Here is a 19436-nt window from a genome sequence, read left to right on the forward strand (position 1 = left end):
CTCCACGGAAATTCACATCTGGTCCGCCTCTGCCGCCCACGCAAGTGGTCATATCCTAGACCGAGCCAGCCGAACCGTTCCGCTTCTGAAATAACGTTTAGCTTTTGCTGCTGTCTGACCACAACTTCTTGGCTTTCCAGTCACTTTCGCACAATCTCTTCCTCTACTTCCCTGAACAGCTGGCCTCTCGATTCCTCTACCTCCTAATTACCAGCTTCCACCCAAATTCCCAGCCTCTCCTACCCCATGCAGACTCGACGGACAGCACTCCAACCCCTTAACCACTCTTTTGCCCAAATCCCTACTTCACGTGCCTGGCTGGCCTCTGCCCACCTGGGACAGAACCATCTGGCTGTGCCTGGAGAAACAGCCCTGCGGATTGGTGCTGTCGTAAACCGCTCAGCAGACTCTGGGCTCCATGATGCTGCTTCTCAAAGTAGCCCTCTCTTTCCCCACAGAGGTTAAGGCCAACCTCGACTCCATCCCCTTCTGCCCTTAGCCGCAGCACGGGACCTCTCCTCCACCTTCACACAGAAAACAGAGCCCCCCCACCCGCGGGCATCCCTCGCCCGCTTCCCACTAGGTCTCCTTAGTTACCTAGCCCAGCCCAGCTCCCTTCCTCAGCCCCACTCCTTACAGTGGAAGACAGGCGTCCCCTTTCTTCTCTCGGCCTCTGGATTACCTTCCCCTCTCCCCTGAGAACTCACATGTTTTAGTATCTCCTGAGCCGGCAACTTCAATTTTGTCCCCGCTTCTCATATTCATTTAAACAGGCTCAAGCGTCTCTCAACCTATGTGCACGTGCACTCCATTAACTCCTCAGCCCCTTCCAGCTAACTACCGCCCCTCCCCCCTCCCCTTCACAACGAAATTTCTCCAAGAATCATCTCAACTGTCTTTACATCCCCACTTCTGCTTTACTCTGAAGCCAACTTCACCACCTCCACCATGCCTCTAAAACCTCACCAAAGTTACTAAGGACCTCCTCGTTGCTAAATCCAATGGGCACTTTTGCCAACCTCATCCTGACCTCCCAGCAACATCTGACCCCGATAGCAGGCCCCTTCTTTCTGCCCACGCAGTATGTGCCACTATACCCTCTTTGTGTTTTCCTCTGCAGTCCCCTCTGTACCTTGTTCGCCCTCTGCCCTAAATCCTGTTTTCTTGTTACTTTACACTCTCCCCGAGTATCTGCACACTTATGATTCCTAAACATTGCCCGTATGTTTCTCCTGAGCGCCACAGCTCTATGTCCAGCTCTGCCAGGCACGTCCACCACTCACCCCAGGTGAGCACCTAAGTATCTTCCTTGACTCCCCCTCACCTAGCACATCAAACTCATCACTAAGCCCTATCAATTCCACCTCGTATTTTTCAACTCTCCCCACTTATCTCCATTCCTCCTTTGCCAATTCAAGCCACCATATTGCTGGTTTAGACGACTGAAACTGCTCACCAAGTCTCTCCCCCAGCAGGCGTACACCACCGCCAGGGTGCAGGCTCTATTCCACAGCCAGAGTCATCTTTCTAAATGACAATCCCATCGTGCCATCCCATTGCACGGCTCCCTACTGACCTCTAAACTCTTTAACTTAAGTTTAAAAGGCCTTTCACAATCTGCCTCCTGCTTCTCCTCCAGCCAAATATTTTACCACAGTCCCTCCCTGGAGCTCCTGTGCTTTAGCCAGCTGCAGTATTTTCAGTTCTTGACTGCATCTCTGGACCCCACGCCTCGGCACATGCTCTGCCTTCTGATGAGAACATTCTTTCTGGAGTGAGCTCTACTTGCCCTTCTGGACTCACATATCATAGATGCCACCTCTTCAAGCAAACCCCACAACTCATGGTACCCATTCTTCCACTGTCACATGACTAAATATATGACTTTGAAACCGTCCCTTCACTTTTTCTCAGGGTGTCCATAAAGCCTTAATAGAGGTTTTTTTTTTACTGATTTTTTTTTTTTTTTTACAGACTGCAGATGTTCTTGATGATCTTATACACGTACACCTATGTCTCTAGACTTATGGACACCCTGTATATCCCTCATTAGACTGTAAGTTCCATCAGGGTAGGGACTGTGCCTATCTGTTTCGTGGTCACATTAACAACATACATGGGCTCTCAAACAATATTATACCTGGTAACAGATATATAAACTATCTGATGAACAGACAGCGTTGTATGACACTGGGAATTTTTCCCACTGATGTAAGCTATTTAGCAAAAGCAGGAAAACAATCTTGTCATCTTTCTTCTCTGACAGTATTTATCTGAACATTAGCATTCAAGCTAAAAAAGAATACACATCTGTGAACTTCGGTTTGGGTAAGGCAATCTGATGCTAATACTTCAAATATTCAATACATTTTATAAGAAGAAGTAAAGGAAGAACAGGTGGAGATAATTCAAGTTCCATAAAGATAATTCTGGATGCCAACGCCATTAGTTAGAAAATAAAAATTACCAGTATCTTATCAATTCAACATCAGTAGCTGAGGAATGGTGACAGGAATGATTCTAAACAATGTAACAAAGCAGTCTAGGTGAACACTCAGCCAAAGATACTTTAAAAAAAATGAATTCTATGTTACACCTGGACTTGAGAGAGCTATTTCTCCCCGCTCCAACAGCAAATACTCCCAACCATTTTTTTTTTTAAACCAAAGAATAACTATCAAGTATTTCGAGCACTGGTTAATACTTACAGCAAAGGGCCTTCTGCAGTCTTCGGAGTTTCATGGCAGTCCTATAAGCCGAGAACCTGACATTATTCAGGTCAGCTGAAGAAAAAAGGGGGAAAACAAAGATCATTTGTTATTTTCTCAAAAGGCACAGATAAACTCCCACTGATTTGCCAACAACAACAGCAAGAGGCTAGGGGAAAAAAATCTCTTGTATACGCCCCAATTTTGGAAAGGTGAAATTCTGTCGATGTGGGGAAAGAAAAAAAAATGTCTTTTTGCTCTTTGACAATCAGGAAAGCTAAGTTCTGTGAGGGACGACGGTGGCATAGCCTGCAGGGAGCTCATGTAGCCTTTGTTCCCAAGAGGGAAAAGAAGGACAGGTATTTCTTTTTTCTAGACTGTAATCTTGGTTCTATTGTAGTGGATCTTTGCTTCACAAGGTGAAAGAGAACAGGGCAGATTTCCCTGAAACAGCTATGAGAATTTAGCAAACAATCAAGTGGCAACATAACATGTTTTTGTGATTATCAAAGTTATACATGCTCACTGTGGAAAACTTAGAAATTAAAGGAAAATATAAAATCAAGTAAACAAACCATCCGTAATCCCATTACACAAAGATATGCACTGTTAACATTTTGAATATTTCTTACCCAACACAGGCGTGTGTCTCTGTGTGTGAGATGTATTTTAAAATTTCATTGGCACAGTTAACCCTCATTCCAGGTTTAGGTCCACCTGATCCCACAGGTTCCTTCTATTTAACTATTTTGCATTTATCTAGAAAGTAACTAATTCAGCAAAGACAGGATAAAAGAGAGCTGGCTTAAAAAGAAGTTCACAAACTCACATGCGTGTACACACACACATGAACTAATTGGAAGTTTTTGCTCAAAAATTTGGATGCAAGCTAAACATACAAAAATGATACTAGATGTCAACAAGAAAAGTTGCGAATCCGGATCAGAATGGATATTTGTTTCTGTACATATTCTGTACTAATGAAGATACTGCTATTCTAAAAGAGATTAAAATAAGTAAAATAAAATTGGGACTAAAATAAACATTTAGCTTTATATTCTAAGGTGCAATCATTCTAATATTCTGCACGTATTAACAGCTCAACAATTTCTGCTACAGTGGTTTCTACTGTCACCTGTCTATCAAGCCCCAACTCACCTCACCTAGCAGAAATCTATATTTAGATGATGCCCTCACTCAGTTTTGCGTCAGCCTTGATATACGCCAAGCTATATTTCTTTTCTTGCATTTTTGTGTACTTATGTTTCATAAACCCAGCTCCAAAAAGCTCCTTGAAGACAAGTACTCCGTCCCCTACTTCTGTCGTATTTCCCAGTGACTTAACATCCAACTGCTCTCTGAAAAAACAGGTCTAATACAGCTCAGGGACTGACTGACAAACTGAATGAATATGTGAACAAAAGAATGAAGAAAAGAAAAAATATACTGGCAAACATGACTGACTGCCATAATCAAATGGCACCCACAGAACCAATTCTAATTGGAGGTTAAGAAAGGGAAATAATTTAATCCATATCCAAGTTGCTTGGGTCAACATTATTAGATTGATGGCCTTCGCAGAGACCGAATAAAACAACCTAAATTGAAATTAGGGGAAAGAAAAACAATGTCTGTAATTTACTTTAAAATATTCAATGTAAAAACCAAAAAGACTGACAATACTAAATGTTGGCAAGGATGTGGAGCAACTGGAACTCTCAGACACTGTTGGTGGGAATATAAAATAGTATGACTACTTTGGAAAACTAGGTTAGCAATTTCTCAGGAAATTAAACATACATCTACCTTATGACCCAAAATTCGACTCCTAGATATTCAGCCAAAAGAAATAAAAACATGTCCACAAAAAGATGTGTACGTGAATGCGCATAGTAGCTTTAATTCATAAAAGCCAAAAACTGGGAAGAAAACTAGAGTAGAATGAATAAACAAATTGTGGTGTAGTCACACAACAGGATACTACTCTGTAATAAAAAGGAACTAACTACTGATAAAGCAACAGTGTGAGCTGATCTGAAAAACATTACCCTGGGTAAAAGCAGTCAGACACAAAGAGTAAAAAAAAAAAAAAAAAAAAAAAAAATACTGTTTGATTCCGCTTATATGAAATTCTCGAAGAGGTAAATCTCACCTATACACTGACAGAACGCAGACAGATGGTAGCCGGGAGCGGGGACGGGGTGGGTAACTAATTGAAAGGAATACAGGGGTATTTTTTAGGTGATTGAAATGTTATATATCTTGATTGATATGAAGGTTATTTGAGTGCATACGTCTGTCAAAAACTCCAACTGTACACTTAAAATGGGTACATTTTATTGTGTTTAAAGTATGCCTTAATAAAGTAGATTTTAAGAGTTAAAGAAACCCTCACAGGGACCGTACAATATGAAGTATGTGTGTGTTAGCTTAGCTACATTGCAGAGGCGATCAGTTGTCTTAATCAGGAAAGCACACTCCAGGGGTGGTTGGCTAGCAATTAATCAAAAAGCCTCACTCCAGAGCCGCCACTGTTAAGTGCTTCAGCTATATTTAGCTCTTGTTACACCTAAAATCCTATTAATACACCTAGTATCCAAATTAATGTTGGATGGGCTTGTGTTAGTGATATTAGTGGTTTACAAAATACCAGGACTGTTGAAAAGGGTTCAGAATAGAAACATTCCCTGCCTTTACATTAACAGGGTGTGGGAAGAATCTAGCAGGCCCTCCACCTTTAAAAATGGTGCCCTAGGCCGGATTCCAAAATCTCCAGCTGTAGCTCATTGGATTCTTGGTTGCCTGAATTCAATTAGATGGCTGGCAAAATCCTGCTGTTACAGCAGGGGTTTTGCCAACTTGAGCGTACACCAGAATCACCTGGAGGGCTAGTTAAAAATACATATTCCCAAGCCCCATGCTCAGATGTTCTGATTACGCAGGTCTGGAGAGGGCTTGAGAATCTGCATCTCTAACAAGTTTCTAGGTGCTCGATGCTGCTGGTCCAGAGACCACACTTTGAGAACCACTGTGTTAAGGACTGTGGCAGGTGTGGATTATAAGGCTCTCCCGCCAAACACTCAAAAAGGCAGGGCTGTGACTTCACTGTGCCTTGGGCACAGGCTTTAAAATTGTTCTCTGCTCTGTGGCTAGTAAGTGTTCATATGTGACAGAGTTCGTTCTGAGACTTGCTTTCATCATGAACCTGGTAGCCAAGATGTGGATAAGAAGGCAGCCCTCACCTATGTCTTAACCACGGGTGGCTACCGACACCTATCTACCCCAGAGAACCTGGGCAGATCCTTTTTACCCAACTTATGATTCGAGGGCCAACAGCACCAGCACCTCTTTGGACCTTGTTAGGAATGCAGAATCTCAGGCCCCACCCAGCTCTAAGAATCAGAATCAACATTTTAATAAGATCCCCAGGTGATTCATATGCACCTTCAAGTGCAATGGAGTCTTTAATTGTACATTTTAATACAGTTTCTTGTTCCGTGTTGTTAAAGTGCAAGTATAAACTCTGTACAGAGACCTGTGTGGGCTTTTGTTTTTGTCTTTCTACATTCCATTTTGTGGGCTTTTAGGGTATTTAATGACTATTACAGTCAATTTGACCAAAGACTCACCTCTGGGATATATTTGTGGGTCTCTTGTTTATGATGAATGCCAATAAAAGGTATTCAATAAGTTAAAAGTGTCTACCCTGTCCGATTTTCCTGGATCTATTCGGAATTCAGGACAAATGGTCTAAATGAGGTCAGAAGCTCCATCCAATCCTCACAGTTTGTATCAAGAATTGGCAAATTCCAGGAGCTAGAGATCCAAGTGGGAGAGGCAAGGATGATCTGATTCTTTCAGGGCGTGGTTCACGGTAGAATACTATCAGAGACAAGCATCTGGAACATTCCTGCTCTAGCAGTGCTCTCAGCTTCCCTAAAGCAGTTCAAACTTTCTTCCCTTTCAAATCCTTCTAACTATGGCACACTCTGCCTGGCGTTAATCCACTCTGACACCCTTTCAAGCATACCCCCAAACACAATGCAGAGAACAAGACTTCTGCCACCAGTTTTCTATGTACCACAGTCCAACCCATTATCAAACAGTGATTCAGGAAGACCAAAAGAGAGTAGCAGGGAAAATGTCTAGTTTTCAACATAATGCAACAGAAGCCATACAAATTTATATCCAGTAACCATCAGTGAACTGCAACGGAGTGCTGGTGCCCTGTAAGTCCTACTCCAGAGAGTTAACCATCTGTGTTGTCTGAATCCGCCCTCTGGCTTACAGCAGGAAGAGATAAGTCTCCGCCGCCTTGTGAAAATGTGTAGGATACACACTGAAACCTCAAGATGCGGTACAGCTGCGGACAATGTGACACTGTCCCGGGCTGAGGCTGGAGCTGACCTCGTAGCTAAAGTATGCATGCAGAATAAAGCTTCAAGTCCCGATCCCCATCCCCCGTGGGAGGCCGGCCTCCACTTTCCCTGGGAGCTGCCTTTCCAGGACTTTGGCCCAAGTTGTGATGAGCTCACTAGCTCTCACAACCGGAACTCAAGAGGCGTGAGGCTATCCAAGAAACGAGTCACACGATGTTTGCATGGCAGCTGGTAGAGAGCGTACTTGGAAGGATAAACATGCTGAACTGTACATTCCTCTTCATGACTTGAATTAGTTTATCCAGGGCTGGTTCTGGCCTAAAAATGGAGAAATCTAGAAACTCAAGGAACAAGGGGAAATATTATACCATCTACGCTCTCAAGTTGAATCACCAGCTACTGAAGTGATGGTCCATTTGACTTTTATTTTGAGGCACAAAACAAATAACAGGTTTTGCTGCACCTTTCTGTGGCCTATGAATTTCCCTTGACTTTGGTAAGTATTTCTGTTATATGACTTTTACTTTCATTCTGTGGAAGGTAGTGGTGGAAGGTGTCAAATTCACCAGAAAAGAGGAATGACCGATCAAGTTTGAGCCATGAACCTACACATTGTTGGACTTGCTCTTGCAAAACGACTGAAAAACACCTCAGCATTTTAAAGTTATGGGAAATTTTGGAAAATATTATAGAAATAAAACATTAAGGCCCTTCATTTCAATTTTACAGCTGGTTTCTGCCTTTTAATCATACTTCAAAAATCCTGCTACCCATGACCGAACTGAGGTCTAGAATTTAAAACAAGGAGTATTTCGGTCCAGCTTTCCAATGCCTTGTGGGCACTTTTTAGAAAGGCCCAAAGTTTCAGTATGTTTATCTATATTAGGTAGAAAGAATGACAGTGACCCCATAAATGCAATGCGTGGAAAGAGCTGGATGGCTGAAGATTATCCCAACAGATGAATTCGTGGTGTGGTCTTTGTTTCCTACCAACTCTATTTCCCAGCAGAAATGTATTCCAAATCCCTCAGGTGATCATGAGTGAAAAATAAAATCTAGAGGAAGTATGATTTTTTGGGGGGTATAGTTCCAACTTCAGTGTTGGCATACAATGTGAATTAAACTACTGCATGTCCATTTTAACAATTCTCCAAATTTTCTAAAGAAGCCACAACAGGGTAGTCTCCTCCTACACTAATATAATATATAGAAAGGCAGTAGATTTTAAAATATTAATATAATAATATATCTCTGATTCCCCAGCCTCACTCTTCCTGCGTTCTAATGGACTCTCCACACGACAAGTATTATTCTTATCAGTTCCAACTCACTAGAACAGACAAGAGCCACGGACAGGCCTTTATGAGGCTTGAGATAAACTGAGTAATTTAAACCAAGTCTGGCTTGAAAGCAAATTAAGCCAAGATATCCAGGCTTCAGAAGCTTTAGAGTACAAAGTAGAATTGTGGGGAACTCTTCAAGAACTCTTCAATAATACGGAGGATTTCTGGAACATATCTTTAAAGAATTAGCCGAGAGAGAGGAGGTACATGAACACATGACACTTGGCCTATAATTTTTTAGATATATTTGAGGCCTTTTACAATCTACACTCATTAAAACCTCATCATCAACACTGAGCTTTACTTAAGTGGGGAAAAAATAAACCTACATAGAGATAAATAGGAATGACACATTCATACTTGTATGAACTGCAGAAAGCTGAGTCTGTGAATTTATAATTACCATCAAGTTGTTTCCAGGTGTGAAATGGTATTACTTATTTGCTACCAGTTATTCTCTAGAATTCTTCTGAAAAATGAAGAGAAGCAGTAAAGTATCCAGGGTAGCACAAATGTGGAAGACTTAGAATTGTGAAAGAGACACAAACCAACCCAAACCAAAAATTAAAAAATAGGGAAGTTCAACTGTGAAGTAAAAGAGAGCACCAAATCCTGACTGTGGGTTGTTCAAGGGCTTTCTGGCTCCCTCCTCTTGCTTGGCCTTCCTCAGCTCAATCTCACTACTTCTTAGCAACATTGTTCTAAGGGTTGAAGAGTTGAAATTCAAATTAGCTTTGCTTTCTTGTTTGCTGCTCTGGTAAAAGGTTTGTTGAGAAAGCAGTTTCCATAACAAATGGCCAATGTAAAGTTCTGCAGGCGGGGAGACACCGTGTATCTTAAATACTATTTCTGGGCCTGAATTCTCCCCCGGATAATGGAGAGGTGACTCATGTGGACACTGCTGCACCATGTTCCTTCTACTTAAGCTTCAAATCAGAAAGGATTTGGGCTCTAATTCTCAAAGCCTTGTCCACCAAAAAATAAATATAAAATAATATTAATGATTCAGAAAGACTCTTTAGGCAAAACTGGTTTATAGCTTTTTAAAAGACATCCACCAAATAAAAACAAACACACAGATAGAACAGAGTAGTGGTTACTAGAAGGCAAGGCAGGGAGGGGAAAATGGGTAAAGAAGGTCAACTGTACGGTGATGGAGGGAAACTAAATTTTTGGTGCTGAGCACACCGTAGGGTATACAGAAGTAGAAATATAATGTTGTACACTTGAAACTCATTTAATGTTATAAATCAATGTTACTCAAGGAAAAAAAATTTTTAAAAAGACATCCATCTATCCATAATCCTTCCACCTATCTTTTCAACGCTTATCGAGAGTGAGCACATAGGGAAACACAGGCCAGGAAGGCCTCTCTGAGAAAGTGACATTTAAGCAAAGATCTGAAGGGTGATGGGAGTTAGCCAGGTGAAGAGTAGGAAGAGCAAAGCGAGATGAAGGGTCAGCATGTTCAAAAAAGGCCCTTAAGGGGTTTCCCTGGTGGTGCAGTGGTTGAGAATCTGCCTGCCAATGCAGGGGACACGGGTTCGAGCCCTGGTCTGGGAGGATCCCACATGCCGCGGAGCAGCTGGGCCCGTGAGCCACAACTACTGAGCCTGCGCGGCTGGAGCCTGTGCTCCACAACAAGAGAGGCCATGATAGCGAGAGGCCCGCGCACCACGATGAAGAGTGGCCCCCGCTCGCCGCAACTAGAGAAAGCCCTCGCATAGAAACGAAGACCCAACACAGCCAAAAATAAATAAATAAATAAATAAATAAATAATTAAAAAAAAAAAAAAGGCCCTTAAGCAGAGAAGAGTGTAGACCACTAAGAATCCTAAGAAGGCCCAGACTGTTGAAATCTCACAGCGCAAGGATGAAGAATGACCCCAGGTAGGCAGGGGGAGGCCCACGGTAGGGCCCTGCGCTTCATGTTAAGGACTTAGGTCTTGGGACTTCCAGCTAAACGTGGCAGATGGAACAGACTCGTTTATTTCTCATGTCAAACTACTAGGATGACAGAAAGAGAATTAAAAATGACATCTACCTAAAAGAAAAGAGACAAAACTGGAGAGGAGATGAGAAGAGACTCCAGTGTCTTGGAAGCTTGGAAGATGACCTGATAGTAGCTGATTCAGGAGAAATCCCAAGCCTAAATTCATGTGAGGGCTGTGATGTGGCTGAAAATGCAGGGAGTAGCTGCAACTCTTTAGAGCCCTCAACACCTTCTCCCCCAGCCCATGCAGCCAAGGATGCAGCCAAGCATCCTAGCCACCCCTGGCTTCACCCTCACAGAAGGCTGGAGGGTTGATCTCAGAAGAAGCTGCACCAGACACGGAGGCATCAGAAGCAACTAAACCTGGGAGTGACGTAAGGCACCGAAAACAGAGGGATCAAGTGCCATGGCACTCAAAGAATGTAAATCCTTAACTTCATCCCCTACTCCCTAATTCCGTATTGTGCCTTTTGTCCTTCGGTCAACTCACTGAAAAAGCTATTCCACCCAAGCACTTCCTTACTTGCCATCCTTATGGTCAGAAGAAACGTCAATCTCAATCGGCAAGGTCTCTAAACTGATCCGCTATCTCTGATCAGCCTTCCCTGTCATCTTCTTCATGCCCCAATTAGAACCACAGCAAATCAAGCCAATGCTCTTTCCTTCTGGTCTTCTTCGTAACAAGAGACTAACAGTCACAGAGTCCACTCTCATCACTGTGCTGAATGATATTATTCCCTTTCTCTGACTCAGAACCTTCAGTCACTGCTCTCCTGTGTGTTCCTTGAGCCTTAACACGGGCAACTCGACTAACCGACGCAACTATCAGAACTCTGCAAACTTATAAAATTACCCCAGTCTCCTTCAACTCTCTTCTACACTTCATTCATTAACCGTCCTTTCCACACTCTCTTCACAAATGAACACACATCCCAGATTCTCTAGGGCAGAGGCAGTTTAATTAAATTTTACTCTGTATAATAAAGGTGAGACATTTTTAAATGATCACATGTGACTTGATTTTCATACCTTTTACAATTTTTCATATAACCAAATTCACAAACAGTTTTTAAAACTTTTGTGCCCTATTTGTCGGGGGCTGGAAAAACATACTTTCTTTGTAATAGGGTTGACACTACCTATTTCAAATCTACCGCCCTTTCTCACAGTTGGGGAATCTGTGGTAAATCTATTTTCATGATAAAAATAAACAGCAGTAAATGTCCATTTCCTTTAATGCTAGCCTCATCTTTCAATGATTTCTCCGGTAACCACAGACCATAGGGCACAAACTGGCTGAATTTAGTCTGCAGACCTGTTTTTTGTTTTTGTTTATTTGGTTGGTTTTGGCTCCCGTAATGGTTTTTTAAATTGTTGAATGATTTGCCAACAGTTAAAAATCTGGAGACTTCCCATCGTCTTGCTTCTCTGGAAGAACCTAAAGACTCACCTTCTTGCATGTCAGTGGGGGAAGCTGAGGCCCAATTAGCCCCAAGAGAAGCTTTTCAGGTTGACCCACTTCCCACCCAGCCGCCTCCAGTCATTTAAACGACCAGTTTGGCCCCAGGAGGCGTTTCGTTTTGGAGTTCTGCCTCAGCCAGACCACTTCCTATTCTCCCCCCAGATTTACTTCCACCCTCTTTTTCATGTCTACGTCAAAGCTTTTACTGTCGAGTTCCTCCAATAACTAGCTGTTATCTGGCTTTCACTCAAATTACGCTGTGGAAACATTTCTTACTGGGTTTTCCAAAAATTTTCCAGCTATTAATTCTTTGGACTCCACCATTTACTAATGCATTCAAACTAAAGGACTGTGCCACCAAAAATACTGCCTCAGTACACTTACTTTTCCAGCACAAGAATATGGGAAGGCAGAACCAAAACCCATAACTAGTCTACTGACTGTATATCATGAAGTGACCATTACTTATACATTTAAAAATCATCAATTCACATTTATCTAAGCGCCTATTGTGGGCCTAACTGTATACTAAGCTCAGGGGTTGAAGATTCAGGCTTCTAAAATACTGGGAAAAACACAAAGGTAAATATTTCACTCACACAAAAATCAGTATGTATTTTCTTTGGTTACGTGAGCAGGCTTCTGTGCATACAGAAACATACACTGCAAAGAGCCGTGTATATATCAGATGCAAAAGTAGTTTCCAACACGACATAACCTATTCCAGTGGACATTTGTAAGGTTAATGGAATTGAAAATTTTCCATATAAGTCATGTTATTTATGAAATAGTGATTAATTTCTACGTTAGCCCACAAAGGCTTAAGATTTATTTAAATACTCAATATACAATAAAATCTATAGCAATACTGGTAAAAATGAATGATATAACTAACTAGAAGTAGCTTTATCTTTCTTTCTTCTACTTGAGGAAGAAAAGATGAGAAAAGGAAATGGAGACTTCTGGAAAGATTGTGTTGTGTTCAATATCACTGGCACCGAAGGGCAATAAGTGTTGGTGCTCAATAAATGGTTTGAATTGAATGAGATTCGGAAAGGAACTTCCCTACTTTTACCAGGTTTAAGCCTTTAGTGACATTGATACCACATCTGATTTCTCTTCAAATAATATCACTTCCCACTGCTCTGGATGAATCACTGGAATAATTCTCTTGCTTACCCCTTACACCCTGAGCTTGGGCTTCTTTTCTGAAACACACATAACATAGATATCAAGACTTTCCCAGACATAAAGGAGTTGGAATAAAAGAAGAAGGAACAAAGGTGATCTAGAGAGAATGCTTGTAATCTAGAAAGTTGACTCAGCTGTATTTAACTGTGGCAGATTGTGTAGGTTGTTTCACGCAATACTCATTTTCAAAGTCTTTCTCCCTGGTCTTTCTCTACTACAAAGTCTGGAGGATCTCAATTCTCTAATCTATAGCCAGTGGCAGCCATGTGGACATGGTTTTGGTCAATGCTTGACAAGATATCTGCAGGGAAGGGTTTCCTTTTCCAAAATGAAAGACAAAGAGCCTGAGAGGGAGAAGGTCCTTTCTCCTTCCTGCCTGAGGGGCAGCAGTCATTAAGCAACCGGGAGGTCAAAGGTCACTCACTAAAGATACTACAGCAGGACAAAGGCCCAGATCTCTGATGGCATCACTGAACTCTTCCTTAGCTCTCTACTGTCTCCAGACTTCTTGTTATACAAAAAACATCAACCCCTATGTGGTTAAGATACAGCTGGTCAGGTATTTTGTTACTTGCAGCAAATGTACTTCTGACACATTAATTGAACTATAAGCAACAAAATGCAGAATACCAAGTAGAGAGCACCATCCTTCCCTTGCAATCCTCCTTGGGGCAGAGGAATAAAGCAGTAAGATCTTGGATCACAGGTTTCCCCATTCTTGCTACCAAGCGGTGTCACTGATGCAGGACAGCTTGACAGTTAATTTAATGTTTAAAACAATGTTACAGTAGACGGCTTATATGGCTAAGGCACTCCTCCAGACATAAATAGATCTGCAGAGCATCTAACTAGACATTTGTTTTGCATGGAACTATCACAAATCTGATTTGGCCCAGATATGAGGATTAGAATTTTTAAGTATACAAGTTATTTCTCTGAAAATTAATGTCTACGTATACATGAACACTTATAAGTAACTAATTTTTCATTAAGTCTTTAGACATGTTTATATCTTTATCTCTTCATTAGTGCAAAATCTCCTTAAAGCCAAGTAGCATCTTTCCTTACTCATCGCTCTTAAGATAAATGTTATTTAAAAAATGTTAAGCTTTGGTAACTTTCAACTATTCAGAAGTCTTAAACCTCAGATTAAGATCTCGTAGTCTATCCTTTATCTAAGAGTGTAAGTTTTAGGTTCTAATTGAAAATGATTTGCATCCTCTGTCTGCCTCTCTCCATTCTCTGGTCCCCAATTCCCACACACCCCCAGTATCCATTCCCCTCAATACCACTGTGAATAAAATAGATGCCAAAGTGGACCTCAGTGGAAATCTGACCTTAATTACCATGGGAAAAACAAATTAACCTTTTGCAAAACTCTTTTTTTTTGGAACATTCCTGCCTTAGGCTGGTACTCACCGTTTAATCTTATTAGGGAAAATAAATTGTTTGGGTTTTTATTATTGTTGTTGTTATTTGAGAGGTGGAAGAAGATAATTTGTTAAATCCTTAAGCATGAATAGTTAGTCCAAGATAGTACACAGTTCAAGATATGTAAGTGGGCTTCCCTGGTGGCGCAGTGGTTGAGAGTCTGCCTGCCAATGCAGGGGACACGGGTTCGAGCCCTGGTCTGGGAGGATCCCACATGCCGCGGAGCAGCTGGGCCCGTGAGCCACAACTACTGAGCCTGCGCGTCTGGAGCCTGTGCTCCGCAACAAGAGAGGCCGCGATAATGAGAGGCCCGCACACCGCGATGAAGAGTGGCCCCTGCTTGCCGCAACTAGAGAAAGCCCTCGCACAGAAACGAAGACCCAGCACAGCCATAAAAATAAATAAATAAATAAAAATAGAGATTCCTAGAGTCTATTCCCTGAAGGTCCAACGTATCAGGTCTGGAGTAGGATATAGAAATTTCAAAAAAAAAAAAAAAAAAGATATGTAAGTGGCCAGGAACATGATAAAATGTGCTTGTTTCTGTGTTGTGTATACTCTAGCTGGGGAGAGGAATGGGGGGACATGACTCAAACTGCCCATGCATCCAGAATTCTCATGATAGTATGATGTTTATAAAAATGAAGTATGCTTCAGTTTTATGTGTTACTTTCTCTGGAGACTAGATACTAGTGATTAGATCCTTTTAAAGATACTAATATAGAAATCATTCTTAAAAAAGACAAAAAAGACCCACCACTTAGCTGCAGCTGTTATAAAATTAATCAGTGGCAGGAGCTTTTCATTAGATAATGGACTGCCTTGTCCCCTGACATAGACTGAGTTGCTTTTAATAAGAAAGGATGCCTTAGGGAGAGATCCACATTCACCCGTCTATGTGTCTAGACAATACATTTGAATCAAGAAATGAAATTTTCATGTTAGTGGGAAAAGACTCTTCTTTATCACCTCAAAACTCTGATGTAGTTGGAAGTTGCCTGATATGAAGCATGTCCTCCCTCATTTGACCCGTTTGAGGGTTCAGTCCAAGAATTAGGCCAGACTCTGAGTTCCTCTGCATATCTCCTAGATGGCTCTGAAGTCTCACGAATGAGTGTTCCCCTTTCCCTTTTCAGTAGCCATGTCCAGGCTCCCCCCACCCGCTTTTCATTGACTCCTACTGCACAGAAGGCGGGAACCATTCCCCCCTTCTCTACCTCTTATCTCAGCTTTCACTGAATCTGACCCAGCCTTTATTCTCCTTTGACTCCTGGACAAAACTACTTGGGGACAAGCTTAAAGCAGCCTTTTTTAAAAATGTAGGTGACTCTTACTTCAACCCTTTTTGTACCCAAGTATTCCCTATAGAGTTTAAGAGAAAAATGGAAGTGGTGAGCCGATGGCAAAAGGAACGCTAACATTCACTGAGCGCTCAAGGGCAGATGGTGTTGTACCTCATGCCACTGAGTCCTCACAATGCCCTGAGTTCCATATCACCAACCTCATTCAAGATCAGAAAAATGAGGCTCACAGATCTTTAGTAACTTCCCTAAGGTTGCATCCCAGAGCCTGGATTCAAGGCCAAATCTTTCTGACACCCAAAGCACTTGATGGCCTTCCCCACTCCTCCTCTGTTATAGGAGAAGTGGGGCTTCGCTTGCCCAGTGTGCTTGTAATCCTAACCAGCATGAGGGTGATGGGTGGTACGCTTGGAAGGACCATGATGCAGGGCAGGGGACAGCGGGTGGGGCAGGTTGAGAGATCACAGAAACCTTCATATAAAGAAAAATTAGGACCAGAGAGAGGGAAGTTGAAAGGTCAGTGGAGTGACCAAAAAGGCAACTAGACCTCTTATGATTAAATGTCCAGTTCTTCTTAACCAGAGAAGCTTTGGGAGTGGAGAAATAAACGCCGGCAATGTGAGTTTCTACCCCGGAAGCATTTTGTTCCCATAGAAACACGTAGCTGCATTCTATTCATACCCTGCAGTGCATGAGGCACTCTAAGGGTTAAATTAGATTTTGTGACTTGGGGACCTAACCACCCTTTATAACACATTTTATTCCAAGCTGTAAGCAACTAACTTACAAATAAACTTTCGGAACACAGCCCGAGGGTAAGTTCAAAAAGGACTAAATCTTGTCTCAAGGCAGGAATGCGGTTCTTGCCTGACTGATGAGGGATTTAATGGTTACTGGGCAACCAGGAATTGAATTCTTTAGGTAGCTTTAATTTATCTCTGCCTACTCCTTATGGGTATTCCTTTGGGGATGAAAAAACTAACAACACTACTTTCATCAAATAAGAAAATGATATAGCATCTTAGAACTAGAAATCTCTCATTTTAAATCTTCCTTTTCCAGACGAGAAGCAAAGGACTAGAAAGTTCTTGGTAACTTGTCCTGGGTTCCCTAGTCAGAAGAGAAACAAGGACTAGGAGCCAAGGGTTTCTCTGTTTTCCCTCCTCCCTGCAGAGAAAGGGTGCTTTAGTTAAATCAATAAAGTAGCTGAGGAACTCAAACAGGCAAATGCCAAAAATTTTCACATAAGCCCGAAGCATCGTGTTCCTGTATGTTCCCCCGCCTTCTCTTATTTATAATTTTATTTTATTGTAGTAAGAACACTTAACCTCCTAATGCAGCATCCCTTCCGTGACCGAGCCAGAGAACAAAATACAAAGGCTCATTCTCAGCGGGACTTTGAAACTACTCTTTCGGCTTACGGGCTCCCACTTGCTCCCAATTTGAACAGAGACCCTGAATTTCTTCAACCCTGACAAGTATTTGACACGTTCACGTTACATCTGAAAAACGAATTTTCCCTGAAGCCAGCAAGTCCTAATTTTCCCCCGTGAGAGGAGTTTCTAGACCTTGTGATCTTCTTAAATTTTCAAGATTCAGCTCCTTCTAAACCACCCTGACATAGAAAGTCACGACCGTTCGGAGGCGGAGCGTGTTACAGGCGGAAGTCAGGAAGGGAGGACAGGCTCGGTTTCTTTTCAGGAACATCAGCAGTCCAAAGCCCAAAGAAGGCAGCCAGGTCCTAAGCACGCCCTTCAACGTGTCAGCCTATAAAACAGTTCCTCTCCATCCTTCTAGTAATCTTAATTTCTCCATTTAATAATAATAGTTTTTGTTTGTTTTAGACATCCGGAGAACCAGTTAGCATTTGTACAGTTTTTAATGGTTGTCTAGTTTGACTTAAAGGCCACCAGTTGCCAATTTTGAACCTCTTACATTTATTTCTGGGTTTCTGTCTCATAAAAATACGAATATAACCCTCCATATAACAAATTTTCATAATCTGTCAGGCTGTTATTCTACAGAAGAAAAGTGTTTTAGTTTAGTTATGTAAAAGGTGATGGCATCAAAGAAGAGAACACTGTCTGTTATGGTATCACTGTGTAAAAAGGGGCATATTTATGTCTATGTATGTTTGTATATACATAAAATATCTACAGAAGGGAACAGAGAACTCTACCATTAATTGCCTCTGGAGAGTGACACTGGGGGATTAATATCAGGGCTGACAGGGAGACTTACTTTTCTCATTACCCAGTTGTATTGTTTCATTTTTTAAAATCATGTGCACATATTACTTAAAAAAATTACTGAGTGTTAAATCTATCTTCTTTTCCATACTTCTCTGTGATTTCTTCCAAATTCTTCGTTTCATCCACTATCTTCCGCAAGAGTACTATTGTATAATGGAAAAACTACTGGCTAGAGAAGAAAAGTCGATGGGTTCTAGCTATGACTTCGCGATAAAAGAACAGTACTAATGACTGCCATTAATTGGGTGCTTACGGTATGTTAGTAATAAATACATACATTCTCGGATAATATCTCCAACTTTGCTATTGTTGTTTCAGTCCCATCTTACAGACAAGCAAACCAAAGGCCGAAGGATTGAAACTCAAATCTGTTAGATGCTAAAGCCACTCCCCTTAATCGTGAAGCAGTCTCCCAGTGTGCTTGGGCAAGCGACCTTAACTTCCCTAAGCTGCAGTTTCTTCATTGGTAAAAGGGAACCTGTTCTGAGGGCTGCTGTGAAGACTACATGAGACATGGTATCTTAAAAGCTCCTAGGAGAGAGATATCCAGGATATCCACTTGCTAGGTAAAAGTTAGGAACCTTACCTGCCCCTAGTATTTCCTATATAAACTGCAATAAAAACACAAGGAATCTTTTTATCACGTTGATGATTCTAAAATACTTTTCTAGTTCCCCTTTCGAAAAGCCATCAGGATAGTTCCTCTTCAAATTGCCACTATCACTTCCCAGGAAGAAAGTTTAGCTCAGGGGCTAAATCACTGAGTTAGGAGTTGAAAGTACATTTAAATCCCAGCTATGCCAAGGGAACAAATTACCCACGTTCTCTGAGCCTCATCTGTACAGTGGAGACAATAATATACTTCACAGGGCTTTTGACAAGATTAATGAGAAATAGATGCTTATGATATCAAAGTTCATACACTTGTATGAGCTACCCCAAAGAAATCTTTGTAGAAAGATAAATAAATCTAGAAGTACATAAAATCAATACAATTCTGATACTTCCTATTGTCCCAATCAATTTGCATTTCCTCTTTTTGTTCAGTGGTATCACCATTCTCTGGGTCATCAAGGCTGAAAATCTAGAAGGTAGCTTATAACTCTTCTCTTTTCTTTAAAACCTACCAATCTGTCATTACTTTCAGACAATTCTACCTTGGAAAGAAAACTTCCAGAGTCATGCCCCCATGTCTTTCCCCCATTGCTATCCTAAGGCCTTTATCATCTCAAGTTTTGCCACAAAGCAAAACAAAACAGAATAACTAATCTCTCCCCTCTCTTCCTTCAACCATCCCATCAAATTCTCATTCCTAAGAACAGGACACGGACTTCATCGTGTCTCTCTTCTAAAGAGTCAACATTTTTCCCACTGCC

General features: G+C 41.6%; 1 protein-coding gene across 6 annotated transcripts in view; it reads right to left on the minus strand.

Annotated features, from left to right (window-relative positions):
* The window catches only part of DMD (dystrophin), a 1739631-nt gene that overhangs the window by 109926 nt on the left and 1610269 nt on the right, over window positions 1-19436 (minus strand). For all 6 annotated transcript variants that reach the window (XM_068533306.1, XM_068533307.1, XM_068533305.1 and 3 more), the window contains one exon: window positions 2709-2783. In XM_068533306.1, coding sequence (XP_068389407.1) covers window positions 2709-2783 — 75 coding nt within the window. The remainder of the gene's footprint in view (window positions 1-2708; window positions 2784-19436) is intronic.

Source organism: Eschrichtius robustus, chromosome X (genome assembly GCF_028021215.1).
Source record: "Eschrichtius robustus isolate mEscRob2 chromosome X, mEscRob2.pri, whole genome shotgun sequence".
Taxonomy (NCBI): domain Eukaryota; kingdom Metazoa; phylum Chordata; class Mammalia; order Artiodactyla; family Eschrichtiidae; genus Eschrichtius; species Eschrichtius robustus.